The 15,468-nt window shown below is 37.8% G+C and overlaps 1 protein-coding gene across 5 annotated transcripts in view; it reads left to right on the top strand.

The window, feature by feature from the left end:
- The window catches only part of LOC101738757 (solute carrier family 12 member 6), a 419,122-nt gene that overhangs the window by 372,549 nt on the left and 31,105 nt on the right, over positions 1-15,468 (top strand). For all 5 annotated transcript variants that reach the window (XM_062668776.1, XM_012693706.4, XM_062668778.1 and 2 more), the window contains exon 3: positions 4,822-4,892. In XM_062668776.1, coding sequence (XP_062524760.1) covers positions 4,822-4,892 — 71 coding nt within the window. The remainder of the gene's footprint in view (positions 1-4,821; positions 4,893-15,468) is intronic.

The following is a 15,468-nucleotide window of genomic DNA, read 5'->3' as shown; positions in this document are numbered from 1 at the left end:
CCTCTAAATGAGCGTCCACGCGATCTTGGATAGCTCCGTCCTCGTGTCAATGACTGTCCTCTACTCAGCCCTTGTCCTCGTCCTGATCTTCGGCATTCGAATGATTTGTGTCCACGTTTTCCGCAGGAGTGGCACGTGATGAAGGCATTATTCTCATAAAATTCACTATTTCTGTCCATTTTTAACTTTGTCTCCATATCAAGTAGTCTTGCTTTAACAAATTCTAGGTTCAGCTGTTTCTCGGAAGCCATAGTCTCAATTGATGTAATTAATTGATCGTATATCTTTGGTAAAGAAGACAGCAGATAGCAAATTTGGTCTTCTACTTCGACGTTTACGTTGATTGCCGCTAATTCGCTAAGAATTCCTTCAAATTTTAAGAAATATTGCTGTAAGTTGCTTTCATTATCATAGCGCATTGTTATGAGCTTCCGTTTTAAATAAAATTTGTTACAGACTGTTTTTCGTTCAAATATGGCCTCCAATGACGTTAACATTTCTTTGGTCGTATTCGCATTTTTTACAATGTCAATATATTTGTCGCTCAGACATTGTACCAAAATTGATTTTGCTCGTGAGTCATCTTTATCCGTCGGTTTCTCTTTTAAGAATACATTGCTTAATTGCTTTTCTTCCAGCAGTAATTTCAATCTAAATTTCCAATGACTAAAATTTGAATTTTCAGTCAAAATCGGCAGAAGAGACCCCGCAGTTGTCATCTTTCTTTTTTTTTTATAATTTTCGCCGATATTATTTCTAGTGGATCGCAACCCAATATATTTTTATTTACTTACTGCACACGCGGTCTGCTACCATGTTAAGATTTTATGTGGAAGAATAAGCAGACTCTTTTTAATATCACAAATTATATTTTTATTCACACGACACAATCTTATTAAGTAGAGAATGTATCCATGGTAACAAGTCAACATTACTAGTGCGGCGACACGCAGCTAGTCCTATATCTCAACATAGTCTTCTTTTTTTTCTTCTTTTTTTTTTATAACTGGCCATACGATAGGTTTTATGTCTACTCTCATTAAAAAAAGAACCATTAAAGGTATAAAAATAAATCTTCAAAGGAGTTTCTAGCCCTTTTTTGATGTAAAACTAAAACTGCATTAATCACTTTTTTTTAAGCTGAAATCTATTGTTAAAATTATTCAGTGATAATGAGGAAAAAACATATCATTTAATTACATCATATTATCGCTAACAAGGATCAATTTCTATCAATCAAACTGAATGTTTTTTTTAAGATGAGTGGATGAGCGGCCCATCTTATATTAAGTGGTCACCGGAGCCCATAGACATCAACCATATGAATGCCTCCGCGCATCTTGAAACATGATTTTTTTTTTATTGCTTAGATGGGTGGACGAGCTCACAGCCCTTCTGGTGTTAAGTAGTTACTGGAGCCCATAGACATCTACAATGTAAATGCGCCACTCACCTTGAGATATAAGTTCTAAGGTCTCAGTATAGTTACAACGGCTGCCCCACCCTTCAAACCGAAACGCATTACTGCTTCACGGCAGAAATAGGCGGGGTGGTGGTACCTACCCGTGCGGACTTACAAGAGGTCCTACCACCAGTGAAGATCTAAGTCTTAATTTATGGTACAACAGCTACATGGGTGGTTCAAACAGAAACGCATTGCTGCTTCATGGCAAAAATAGACAGGGCGATGGTACCTACTTATCCGTACAGGCTCACAACGTGCCCTACTACCGGTGTTATGAAAAATAGATACAGTTCTAGCAATAACAAAAAAGGCGCAAGAAACTTGCTAGTTGAAGAAACTTGCTAGAATATACCTACTCAACAACCTTACGGCATTGTAATTAAACAATTTGTCTAAATTGAGCATACGTTACAAAAACAAACAAAATTCAACAAACTCGTTAAACAATTCTCGAACAGCATGGAATCAGAAACTTGTTTCTGTTTCGACTCCGTATGTGTATATAAATAAGGTATATAACACAAAAGCCCGGGCGGGCGTGCAAACACATCGTTTGTCTACATCCAAAAACATATATTAACTGGAACCCATCTGCTTATGAGAATTACGACCTGTAAATTAATATATCGTCTGTGAAGCAAGATATAAAGGCTTTTGTATTCTGTATTTATTAAGGTTTTCTTAATGTTTTGGACATCTATACTAATATTATAAAGAGGAATTATTTGTTTGTTTGTTTGTTTGTTTGTATTGAATAGGCTCCGAAACTACTGAACCGATTTGAAAAATTCTTTCACTGTATGGAAGCGACACTATTCCCGAGTGGTATAATTTTTTTTGAAAAAATTAGGGTTCCTTACTAAAACTCCAATAATGTAACCCAAGCAACATCAGCAACAATGGCTCTTGTGAACCGGAAATTCGTAGACGGATTGGGATGGCAAAAGGTGCCATGTCTCAGCTGGACAAAATATGGAAGGACAAAAATATCTCTATGAACACCAAGAGCAACCTAGTCCGCACACTAGTGTTTTCAATATTCATATACGGAGCAGAGACATGGACTATAAAGAAAGCTGACCGCAATCGGATTGATGCCTTCGAAATGTGGTGCTGGAGGAGGATGTTGGGTATTCCCTGGACCGCACGCCGCACCAATCTATCCATCCTAGCTCAGTTGAAGATCCGGACTAGACTCTCCACCATTTGCATGCGAAGGATTCTTGAATACTTTGGCCACATCGCAAGGAAAGACAGTGACAACTTAGAGAAATTGATGGTCACTGGAAAGGTCGAGGGCAAGCGACTAAGAGGCAGGAACCCGACCCGTTGGACGGACCAGATTCGTGCAGCCCTGGATACCACAGTGCACGATGCTCTGCACTCAGCTGCAGATAGGAACAGATGGCGGTGCACTATAAAAAACAATCTGTTTCAAGGCCATGACCACGACCCTCAGTAATGAGGAAACCGACGCAAGGAGGAGGAGGAGAGTAACCCAAGGGGTAAAAAAATGACCTAAAATATTCTTTACATCACGTGCCGACCCGAGCGGAGTCAGAGCAGGCCGCTAGTTAAAAATAAGTTGATTCGACGAATTCTCACAAATTTTCAACGATAATATACCTATTTTTCAAAGTTGTCTTATTTTTTGAAAAAAACAAACAATTTGGCTCATGTTTTTATTATTTTACATTTCAACTGTTGCCTCGTGTACTCAAGCTAATTAATAATGTCGCAGTTTATATACGACAACAATATTTTTTACAGCTAAATAGCACGCGTCCCCGTAGACAACAGAAGCGCGCGAGCGAGGCAAGCTTATGTAAATGTAATTATTTTTATCACCGGCAATGTGCGTTACTTTGATAAAGAATATTAACATTACATTTATTTATAAATTACTTGAGTCACTGGGATTTTACTCAACAGTTGCCATTTAATTTTCACGATTAGTTTACTGCAGAATGAAAAGAGTTGTTAGGTACTTTAAAAATCTAGTTTAATTTTATGACCCTTGTAGGCTAACGAGCTCACCAGATGGTGAGTAGTTACCGTCCCCCATGGACTTAAAATGCCAAGGGCAGAGCCAAGTCGCTGCCTACCATTAAGTACTCTCCACAAGCCTCATTTGAAGAAGGACATGTCAAAGCGCGCGGGAAGCTGTGGACAAGGAGTGGTTACCGTTACTTGTATACATCAACGATGCTATAGGCAGATTCAAGCCACCACCTACTTTTTTAGTAGATTATTTACTTTTGTCGAAACGCCAGTAACTACAGCAACGCACATGCCAAAAAGATCTCCTTCTCTCTGCCTCTCGGGAGCTCCTGGATAGCGATGGTTCGTTCCATTAGCATATCTTCGGTTCATGTCCTTCTATCTTTGATTCTCAGCCGCACTTGAATTCACGGATGCTCTATATACCAAAATGACAATCTACATTTTTAGCTTGATTCTTTTTCGAATTTTTAATATTTCTTTCATACGGCGATCGTAGTTCGAACTATGCATTATACGTAATATGAGTTTACCTAATTTTACTCTATTCGCGATTCTCCTGGGCTTCATTTCCAACTGTTTCCTACATCGTGGTCTTGTATTCTGAGTGTTCCATGAATTAAACATCGAAAATTCATTTCTGTTCGTCATTAACGGTTACCGCTGCCGCCTTCGCAGCGGCTTCCCATCGGGATTCAGGAATCATACAGTAATTAATCTGTATTGTTATCTGCTGTCTTCGATGTTTTAAGCCTTGAAATTTTTACTTTTATTCCTGTGCTCCTTCTATATGCTAAGTATGCTAAAACTGGGTCCTAATCCAAACACTTATCAATGTCGTGCAGCCTACTAAATTAAACCATACTCAACCTTACAATATGAACGCGTTATTTTAGTATTACCCTAGTGAAATGTAGAAGCCGTTCTCTATAATTTCCGGTATCAGCTTCATGGTTTTGTTTGAAATCACATCAAAACGGAAACGATAAAGACTTTCTTTAAAATTCTAAATCCTAATCAACCCCTACTTTAAAAGTGGAACTCTCATAATGAATAGCTTCAATCTCAACTTAATACCAAAATATTGTAATTCAAAGTCTTGCGTAATCAAGAAATAAACTACTATAGTTTTTTTATAAAACTGAAACGAACGTTTCAACAAAAACAGAAGCTGTTCTTGTAATACATAATAGTTTTTACATTGCCCCGGAAGCGAAATCGCAGCGCGGTGAAGCATCAACATACATAATATAATTGGATTGGCGGTAATTTGATGAGCAATTTAATTACGCCGGCGCTCCCGTTCGTGCTACCTGTAATGTTATTTAGTTAACATTGTTTTCTGTCTATTCCAGGTGACCCCGACGAACATGGACTACCCACGGACAAGAATAAAGGCTGCGACACTAACCTTTATCTCTATCACGTAAGTTTTTTATATAAAATTACGTACTTACTTTAGGACATGTGTATAACAGCACGCAAAGGCTCACAGTCCTGTGCCTTTCTGAAGGGAAGAAGTTTTGTGTTGCCATTTAGATTGTGGAACGGCTGCTTTATAATTTAATTGTTTTTGGAGCCCATAGACATCTATGACGTAAATGCGCCATTGGTGGTAGGACCTCTTGTGAGTCCGCACGGGTAGGTACCACCACCCCGCCTATTTCTGCCGTGAAGCAATAATGCGTTTCGGTTTGAAGGGCGGGGCAGCCGTTGTAACTATACTGAGACCTTAGAACTCATGTCTCAAGGTGGGTGGCGGCATTTACGTTGTAGATGTCTAAAGGCTCCAGTAACCACTTAACACCAGGTGGGCTGTGAGCTCGTCCACCCATCTAAACAACAACAAAAAAACCCTACTTGAATTGATATTTCAAGCTCCATACCAGTTAGACCATGAGCTCTTTCATTAATCTAGTTCAGTAAATACATAGGTTACCTTTGTGAAATAATATTGCTTTATGTATTTGGCCTTCGCTATCGTAATTAAATAAAATGTAACACAAAATGAAATTTTAATTCGAAACATAATTTTTCAAGCCCAAAGAAATGTGATTAAAATTAATTGTTTTCGGGTGATACACGAACGAACGAATATAAATACAACCAAACATACTTTTAGTGACTACCCTCAATTTGGCAAACTTCCGTTGCAGTTACAGAGTATCGATTCACTAATATGTATTAGATGTTCAACACAACCTAAATGTATCTAAACAGTTCTAATTTAATGATTACATCGTTAATTCTATCTTCACAGTGCCCAAGTATTTGGGTTTCCTTTGTCCGCGCACCGTGAAGTCTGTTGCGTAAACCATATCACAAAAAAATTAAACTGTTATTTTTTTGTGTGGGAAAATTAACTCATAGCCAATTGTCATAAATAATAACGCAAACCATCGACTTTTGCGATGTACATTCGCATCGAAATGAAGGCGAATTCTACATTGTATTATATTTTTATGACGGTTGTCCTATTGTCCAAGTATTTATGCATCAATGTTTCATGCCAGAAATGGGTAGAATACGTACAGTCCAATCTCAAAATTTGGTCTACCACCACCAGAACTATACTCAATTTAACTAACAAACATTACTCGTATATCTAACCGAAAAATCAACATTGAAATCATTTTACGTTATTGGGTAATCTGATACCCGACACTATCATCTACAACACTCTTCTCTGTTCTGTTTTATCAAGGAAGCCAAAATAGGCAGCACTGGAGTCAATTTACTTTAGAAATTTAATTCAAGCGATGAAACCGAAAAATTCAATCATCTTTCCACTAACGTACTATGCATAATATTTCAATAAAATTAATTCGTTTTTTTTTTCACCGCTTTTTTCATACTACTAAATTTCTAAGGTTAAAGTAAGAATGGTTTTGAATAATTTTCAAGGTCTGCTATGAACCCTATTTCGAGGGAGTGTCGTAAAAGTCTCGTGCAAATTATGGCAACAATTTGTAAACGATGTTTATTTTACACGGAGGAGCCACTAAGGCTGAACAGAGATATTTACTTGTTAAATAATATGCGCACGACGTGAAAGAAGACGATACCGCTATGTTTTATTAAGGTTGGGTCGTTACAATTAAGACCACGATCTCATGATTTAGAGGAGGCAGCATTCACGCTGTGTTGTCTATGGACTCTAGTTGTCGGTTAATGCCAGTAGGTCAAAATAAAGTTCGATGTTTGATATTTTATAAATCGGACAGTGTCGCTGTTTTCAGCGGATCTTTGCATGTTTTCACGTAATTATAAAACTCGACATTAAATTTTTTTAGCAAGCTTTAAAATACCTAAACAACTTAAGTAATAGAATCTGACTTCATTGTACTCTAAAATGTTATATTAAAAACAAATCTAGTTAATTAAATAATAGCCTTAAAGAGAATGAGACCTTATTTGAAAGCATTTGAATTGTAAGTGTTGTTGTGAAAAACACTTATTTGGTTTCCTATAGCCTAAAGTATTTTTTTAACCACGAGAAATTGAGTTGATTACTGCCAACATGATATTGTAGACAGTAGACATGATATGCGTGTCTACAGTTCAATTGGTTTGCAATCTTGCTTGTAGTACCTAAGCCATTTGAGGGACTCTCAATATGCTCTACCACCAATAAATACCAAAATATTTTTTTTAAATAATAAATAAGCAGTAATGAGATCGTATCTTATTACCAACCACCGAAATAAGTAATGAGATCAGTGCTGAGTTAGTGACCCAGGCGCTTCGTAGCGACTCCGTAGAGCTCGTAGCGCGATCGTAGCTCGTTAGTTTCTCGTAGCGTATCCGTTCAATTTCTCATTTAATTTTGCTGTTGAAATTCGTTTGCTTTATTTAATAAAGTTGGTTAATTAATACTTGGATTTTCCATGAATGATTTATGAGTTTGCTTACGATGGAATTGAGATTTGTGACTTCTATTAGCTAGTTACATAGTTATATTTAATGTTTTAAACATTTTTAAGTAAGTGAAGTAAATTGTGTATATGTATTTATTTTATGTATTTCATTATATATGTACGTGTATGTATATATCTATGTGTGTAATTGTGTATGTATATAGTTTGATATATTATGTATTAGTGTTTATTTTTATTATTTTTATTGTTAATGTCTATAGTATAAATAATTAAATTAATTAGATTGTACTCATCTACCCACTCATGTAAAGCTTTCCTTCTTTGAGAACGGTTAGGTGGTAGATAACTCAATTGTTGAGTTAAGCTCGCCATTTTTTATATCTTATCGCAATTACTGTATTATATTAACAGTGTGTACAAATAAAGAATAAATAAATAAATAAATTATTAAGGAAGTAAATTTTTAATCTGATTTTCTGTCCAAAACTGATTTGAATGTTAAACATTTACTATAAAAGACAATGGTATAAAAGACGAACTTTTAGAAAGTTAGATAATGGGTTGACTGATGACTCATAGCTGCCAAGAAAAGACGTGAGACTTATTCAAGGTGTAGAGACTTCGAATAGTGTGGAATTCCTTGGGACTATTTAAGTATAGAGGTGCTTTTACTGGTAGTCGGGGATAATATGAACCTTAATAGGTAAGTACCACAACCCTGCCTGTTTCTGGTAGCTCGATTACTCGTTTAGGCAATAATAATAAAAATCAAATCATCTATTCTATCACGAACTCTTTGAACTATTGATTTCCCACCATCATTTCGCTGAGGAAGCTCATCATAATTTATGACTCAACCCTCGCACCAAACACCTATCCAGATTTGCCAATCTAGACGAACTCAGACTGCAATGTACGTAATACATATAACATTAGCTTGACAAATTTCGTCGGTCTGCTTCCAACGAGAAAAACACATTATAGATCTCTTCACACTAGAACACATCATTGCTTATAAGAGAACTAGCTCAGACAGAAGCACGACTCGATACCACACCAAGCCGTGTTTGACCTACCTTTAGTATTTTTGTGCAGAAACATCTACGCATCACTACACAGTATAAAACAAAGTCACTTTCTCTGTCCCTATATCTGTCTGTCCCTATGTATGCTTAAATCTTTATAACTACGCAACGGATTTTGATGCGGTTTTTTTAAAAAATAGAGTGATTGAAGAGGAAAGTTTATATGTATAATAACATCCATTAAATAGTGGAGAAATCAATAATAAATTACAGTTTGTGAAGCGAAGCGAAGGCGGGTCGCTAGTATTATAATAATTTAATAAAAAACCATTAGTCTAACAAAAACTTCGTTTATTAATAACGACACAAAAAGATGCACACCACGAAGACTTGGTGAATTTAAAAAATGTAGCACGTTAGATGTTAGATTGCCTCGTATATAACGTTTTCTTTGGTTAAAAGCTTTTGAAGTAAATAAAGGCACAGCCGCACAACCCACCGCGGTGCGCGCCGTTGTAATCCAAGGTCGCAAACTCATATATAATTTACGCGCTATTTGCTCGCTTCTGACTTTACGCTCCGTATATTTTATGAGAGGGTTGCCACTCGTACTGTACCTTTAAAATATTTTACCATAATTTAATAAATTCACGTTCATATTTATTTTTTATATACATACATAATATATGAAATTCAAAACGTTAATTTGTTATTTTGCAATCGTCGAGTTTTTCGGTTTCAATAGAGTTTCTGAATTATAATTGTTTCGATGGTCTAAAGCTGAAAATGTTGCTACGCTTTTTTGCTGATCGTTCAACAATGGTGAAATCTAAGCTACATAAACTACATTAAACGGTAAATTTTATAGTTATTATATATTATAACGATGAATTATTTTCAATGTATGGTTATTTGAAAAGTGGAATTAAATTTGATATTGGCCGAACAGTCTACAGAAACGCGAATATAACTACCTACATTAGAATCTAGTATTAATTTATTTGAAAAGGCTCAGTAATAGTCTACAAATTCAACTTAGTTGATATCGCCTACTCTCTCTCTTTTCTTTGCTATGCATTTCATGTGGTGATTGGATCTGCTTTCCTTTTTTCTCCTCCACTTCGCTCTGTCTTTGACATCATCGACAGTAATATTCTATTCTCTTATGCACTTCATCTTTCCATCTTGTCTTGGCTCTTTCTCTAGCGCCTCGCGCGCCTTTCTCAAGGTGTAGTCTCCCGGTAAGAATTGGAAGAAGAGGAGGACTTTGGTCTTCCTCTTCTCCCTCTTCTTTTCTGGAGTCCGACATAACCCGGTCTGTTACCCTCTCGACTGGGATTCCCCAGCGTTAAAACAAAAAAAAGGTCTCCGACGGGGGAGGTCAGACTGCGCTGCCGAAAATCTGACAGTCTGGTGGCTTCCAGCTTATGTGACCATAATATGACACATTCAGCTTAAAGTAGACAAAATCCAGTAAAACCATTTTTCCGAACTATTTTGGGTAGCCCTAACATTCCAACATTACGAATATTTGCTCCGTTACCATTATATATGTATATAAGAAAGAAGTCATTTCGTACAACGTACGTCATATTTCCTTGATTCCATATAAATTTAGTTATTGAACGAAAATATCTAGTTTATTACTTACATGCAAGATTTCATGTTCAGTATTATAACGGAGAAAAGACTTCGGATTCTCGAATAGCTTAAGAATGAAAACGAGTCAGGCTGGTGAAAAAAAATAGTGTTGTTTGTTAGTGTATATAGATTGTCTTGTCCGTAATTAAAAATTAGCTCATTATTGCTTAAATTTACAGCAATGTTTTGGAGCACTTGCAATGTAATCGAGACATTTTGGTGCTTTTCAACTATTGAGCCATTTACCATTTTGTAAGCCGATAACTGTCTACTGAAGCTCTCTTTAGTAGACAGTTATAGGAAGATAAGAAGAATAACTCTTATCTTTGCACTTTAAGCGTTTAATTCAACAAAACCCAGACACGACAACTTGACGAATCCACTTAAATACTTATATTCCAAGATAATATAAGAGAACTCATAATTCCAAAAATATTCGACTTATAAAACAAGTTCTTTGAAACAATTTTGACGTAACTTATGAAAACATTAAAGTTGGATGTTTCATGCATAGCTGATAAAACTTTTGCCAATGCTGGTAGCTGCGATGTGAAGTTTAATGATAAAAATTATAACATTAAGATAAAATTAATAAATAAATGTAAAATATCTGGCATTTAGTTAATAGGTACTAAAAAATCCTTAAAATATAATTTATAGGTATCCAAAAACATTCTAAAACAATCTAAAATTACAAATAAGATTTGTAATTTTAGATATACACATATGTATGTATCACTTTTTTTAGGTTGTAGATTCTAGTAAAATATGTAAATGAGTCGACTATTATCAAAGCCGGCAATGTGACTTTTGGACAATTATTGGTAAATCAGAAAAACGAATTATTGACTTTGTATTCTATTGGCAGTCACAAAACTCTTCTGAACGACATTTTAGATAAATAACAGGTTAAGTATTAACCTTTATTTAATGTAGGTTTTGAACCGTATTCTTTGAAGGAGACGATTATATTCAAATCAATCTGTATCGCCATATCAATAACATTTTTTTATCCAAATGCACAGATTGCCACCTTTGATAATAGACGACTCAAATAAAGTACATTAGTAGAGCGGATATGAAGCTGCGCTGAGAGGTTTCACCACCATCTCTATTCCTGCAGTAACTTAAAAATAGGATGACCTTGTTTACAATACTATAGAGACTTTTACCTCGTGTCTCAAGATGGGTAATGTTATTACTTTGCAATGTTTTTATAGACAACGCGACATATTTACAATTTTCTAAAATATATCCGATAGTACTAGGCGTTTCGATATGCGCTTTCGCCTCTTTACAAGAAAGACATGGCATTACTCGTACCCGCATAACAATATATAAGCTAATAAAAAAATTAACAAGCTTCAACAGGCTTAGAAAGATCGATTAAAAGTTTTCATTTTGGGCTCTTCGATCATTCTGGTATCATAAGATAGCTAAATACTGAACTAAAAATATTGTTAAAGTTAACATCGCACTCTACGATCCTCCAATACAGTTTTTTTTTTTTTTTTATTGCCCTTGTAGGCAGACGAGCTTACGGCCCACCTGATGATGAGTGGTTACCGTCGCCCATGGACTTCAGCAATGCCAGGGGCAGAGCCAAGCCGCTGCCTACCGCTACCGTAACCAGCAAAACTAAGTTCAAAAAGGCGGTTCCACTACCATTTAACAACCAGTGAATATATAAACTAGGTCACCAATAGACGCGTACATCAATCACCAAATAACGTAGATGTCTTTGACTGAAAGCGTGATACGTCAATAATTAATTACAGCAACTAAACAGTATCGAATCACTCCATTACGGCGGCAACATGGAAACTGTAATTAGGACGACATGTTTACCAAGGTTTGCTTGAGTTGAGTGCGGTCTGAGTTAAAGCCAGCCCCTACGATAGGGCGCTTTACAGGTTACAATGCGGTTTCCACTACGATTGTTGAATTTCATGTGCGAAGTGAGAAGTCTGGTTCTAGTAGAAAACGTTGAACTCTGAAAAATACGAGAAAACAAAAACCAAAAGTGTGCTACACAATTTTGAGGAATATAAGTGGGAAGATCGGAACTTTTTGGTCAATTCACACTGGCACACTAGTTTTATTTTAAAAGAAGAAAACATAAATGACAGATATAAAATTGACATGACGATGCTACGAATATGTATGTAGTATTTTTTTTAAAGAATAAAAGATTTTATTCTTAAACTAAATATCCACTAAATTTCGCCATACCATCCCACATATATACCTTATTATTTTAGAACACATTCAATTTCAATACGATACATCGAAATAACTACTAATAATTCTTAACGAAGTGGTGACGGATATAGGAATCGTCAAGATTATTTTAACATAAGATCAACTTTATCATTTTCTGGTATCGAAGTTGGCCTCAATAGGGACATCGGAGAACACTTCACTCCTCTTCAGATCAAGGCCAGCTGTCATCAGAAGAAATGCGAGGCTTCGGTTTAAAACATTTTCACCGAGGTCAACAACCATCTGTCTTAAGTCTCATTCTAGCGAGTTGCGTGGTATTTAATACTGAGGGAAAATCAACTAAGCAATTTTACCCACATTATTTTACGATGCCGTTGAGATTTTCATGGTTTTTTAAAGAACTAACTTCAATAGAATTTTTGTACTAGATTTCTTTTTTATTGCTTAGATGGGTGGACGAACTCACAGCCCACCTGGTGTTAAGTGGTTACTGGAGCCCATAGACATCTACAACGTAAATGCGCCACCCCCTTGAGATATAAGTTCTAAGGTCTGAGTATAGTTACAACGGCTACCCCACCCTTCAAGCCGAAACGTATTACTTCTTCACGGCAGAAATAGGCGGGGTGGTGGTACCTACCCGTGCGGACTCACAAGAGGTCCTACCACCAATGCAGTATTACAACACATACATTACACAAGAAAAAGTTTCAATGGCTCTCGATACGAACTCGTGTCACATCATTAATCCTTATGTAAAATAAGTACCTATTGAAATCATGAATATAAATAAGAGAGCACAATCTCAAGCCGAGTCCAAAAACCGCACTTCCAACGTAAACGGAACAAAGGTGTTCATTACGTTAGCATTTCGATCGGGCGCCGCCGCGCCTCCCGGATGTCGAATAAGTGCCGAATGATGGCGACAGAACAAATGAAAACAAATAGGAAGAGCTCCAGCGTGATAAATGAGCCGTGTTACGCTTTGTTTAATGATCGAATCTTATTTATGAAGAGCTCAGAGCAATCAAGCTAAATTTAAAAATGGATTGTGCTTCCTTGATTATTTTATTCGTAAATCGAGACTGTGTTATCCTCATTCGGTTTTAATATCAAATATTAACTAACTTAATACTTTAATTTTTCTTCTGCTTGCTTCGGTTTCCTCAATACTGAGGATCATGACCACCTCCTCGCAACAAGAGTTTATTACGGACCATTCCACGCCATTTGCCTCTATCTGCCGCCGAGTGTGCGAGTCCAACGTGTCGGGCCTCTACCTCGTGGTCTTCTTCCCTTCACCTTGCCAGACACTTCTTCTTCAGCTTCTCCAAGCTGCCGTGATTCTTTCTTGCAATGTGCCCAAAGTATTCCAGAACTCTACGTAGGCAGATGGTAGAAAGCTTCGTCTTTATCTGGAGTTCTTGGAGGATCGACACGTTGGAGCGATGTGCTGTCCAGGGAATTCCTAGCATCTTTCGCCAGCACTACATCTCAAATGCATCAATTCGGTCGCGATCGGCTTTCTTCATCAGTTTAAAAAAAAACATGTGCCATGAAAAGTTCGAAATAAAATTTAACAAAAATGAAAAAAAGTGATACTAAGCTTATATACCGTTTGAAAAAATAACTCGTGTAGAAAATAAAATGTAAATATCTCATTTGAAATGTAAACGCTTGATTCGTTTCATCCCACAAACGAGCTCGCTGCTCCAAATTCCTATTTACACTTACAATTCATGGTAGTGCTCCCGACTCAACCGGTTATTTTATTAAGCACTAGCATTACGCTCGTAGCTTCACCCGGGTGCACTACATATATATAAAATGATCATTTTTGAACATGCTCTAATATATTCTATTCACTATCAATACCAGTTACATGAACTAGAGAACTTTTTTTTTTTTTTTTTTTTTTTTATGATTGAAGGATTACTGGTGGCCCGGAGGCCTTTCCAGTTTCACCAGGACAGGTGGGCGAGCAAAGGCTCAGCCAGGAGGGGTGGGATTTGCTAACAGCTACCCGAGCGCCTCCGAAGGAGACCTAACAGCTCAAGAGCAGCTGCTTCGCGAATGAATCTACTACCGGATCGGAATCGCGACCCGCTGAGAAGATCCGGCGAGAAACTCAGCGAGCTGATTCATGGGTTAGGTTGCACGGCGAACTCTTTGTCGAGTTCGACGAGTACGGTTACCGAGGTCCCTAAGCCTGCTCCTAGAGCTGAAGGCGTCTAGTGCGAAGGTTATTGGATCTGATGGATCCGTAAGGACGTGTCTAGGGCGTCGACGGTGACTGGCTCCTGCATGATCAGGATTCGGGGAGTAGTCAGCGGCGGCTACGATAAGGCGATTATCATGACGCATAGCCTTATCGAAATACCGTTCCGACGCTGACTTCATGTATTTCTGTATAGATTCGAGGCCCAGGTCGTCGTGTAGGTCAACGTTCCTCACGAACCACGGAGCTCCGACGGCTAACCTGCAAAAGCGGGATTGTAGAGATTGAAGGGTGTCTATGTGCGTGCGGGCCGCGTGAGCGAACACCACACTCGCGTAAGTCATGACGGGCCTTATGCAAGTTTTGTAAAGTGTCACCTTGTTCCGAAGGGACATTTTACTCCGCTTACAAATCATGGGGTAGAGTCTACCGAGAATAAACGCGGCACGGTCACGGACTGATTTTATATGCGGGCGGAATGTCATCGATGCATCCAGGGTAACGCCCAGGTACTTGACCTTCCTGGCCCAGGGTATGGATTGACTAAAGAGAGTAATCGGGGGTGTGAGATTCCTCCTCCTAATACGGGAGGAAATCCGTGTGGAGCTTCCCCTCTGAAAGAGCACCGCAGTACTTTTCGCTGGGTTGATGTCTATGCGCCATTTTCGGAACCACTGTCCTAGGGCTAGGGCTGCGCTCTGAAGCTTCTTCGCGATTAGGGACTTGTTTCTACTGGAATAGTAAACAGTCGTGTCGTCGGCGAATAAAGCTAAATGGGTCGGCGGCGACCGGGGAATATCGTTAACGAATAAGCTAAATAGGAGGGGTGAGAGGACAGAGCCTTGCGGGACTCCAGCTGTGAGAGGTCGTGGGGAGGAGCGGGTTCCCTCGACTCGATATCGAAAAGAGCGGTTCGACAAGAAGTCCCGTATGATGAGCACGAGACTATCCGGCACACCCATGTTGAATAGTTTGAAAGTCAAACCGTTGTGCCAGACTTTGTCGAACGCTTTTGCG

Source organism: Bombyx mori, chromosome 5 (assembly GCF_030269925.1).
Source record: "Bombyx mori chromosome 5, ASM3026992v2".
Taxonomy (NCBI): Eukaryota; Metazoa; Arthropoda; class Insecta; order Lepidoptera; family Bombycidae; genus Bombyx; species Bombyx mori.
Note: the sequence above shows the minus strand (reverse complement) of the source record. Positions and strands in the feature narration are given on the sequence as shown.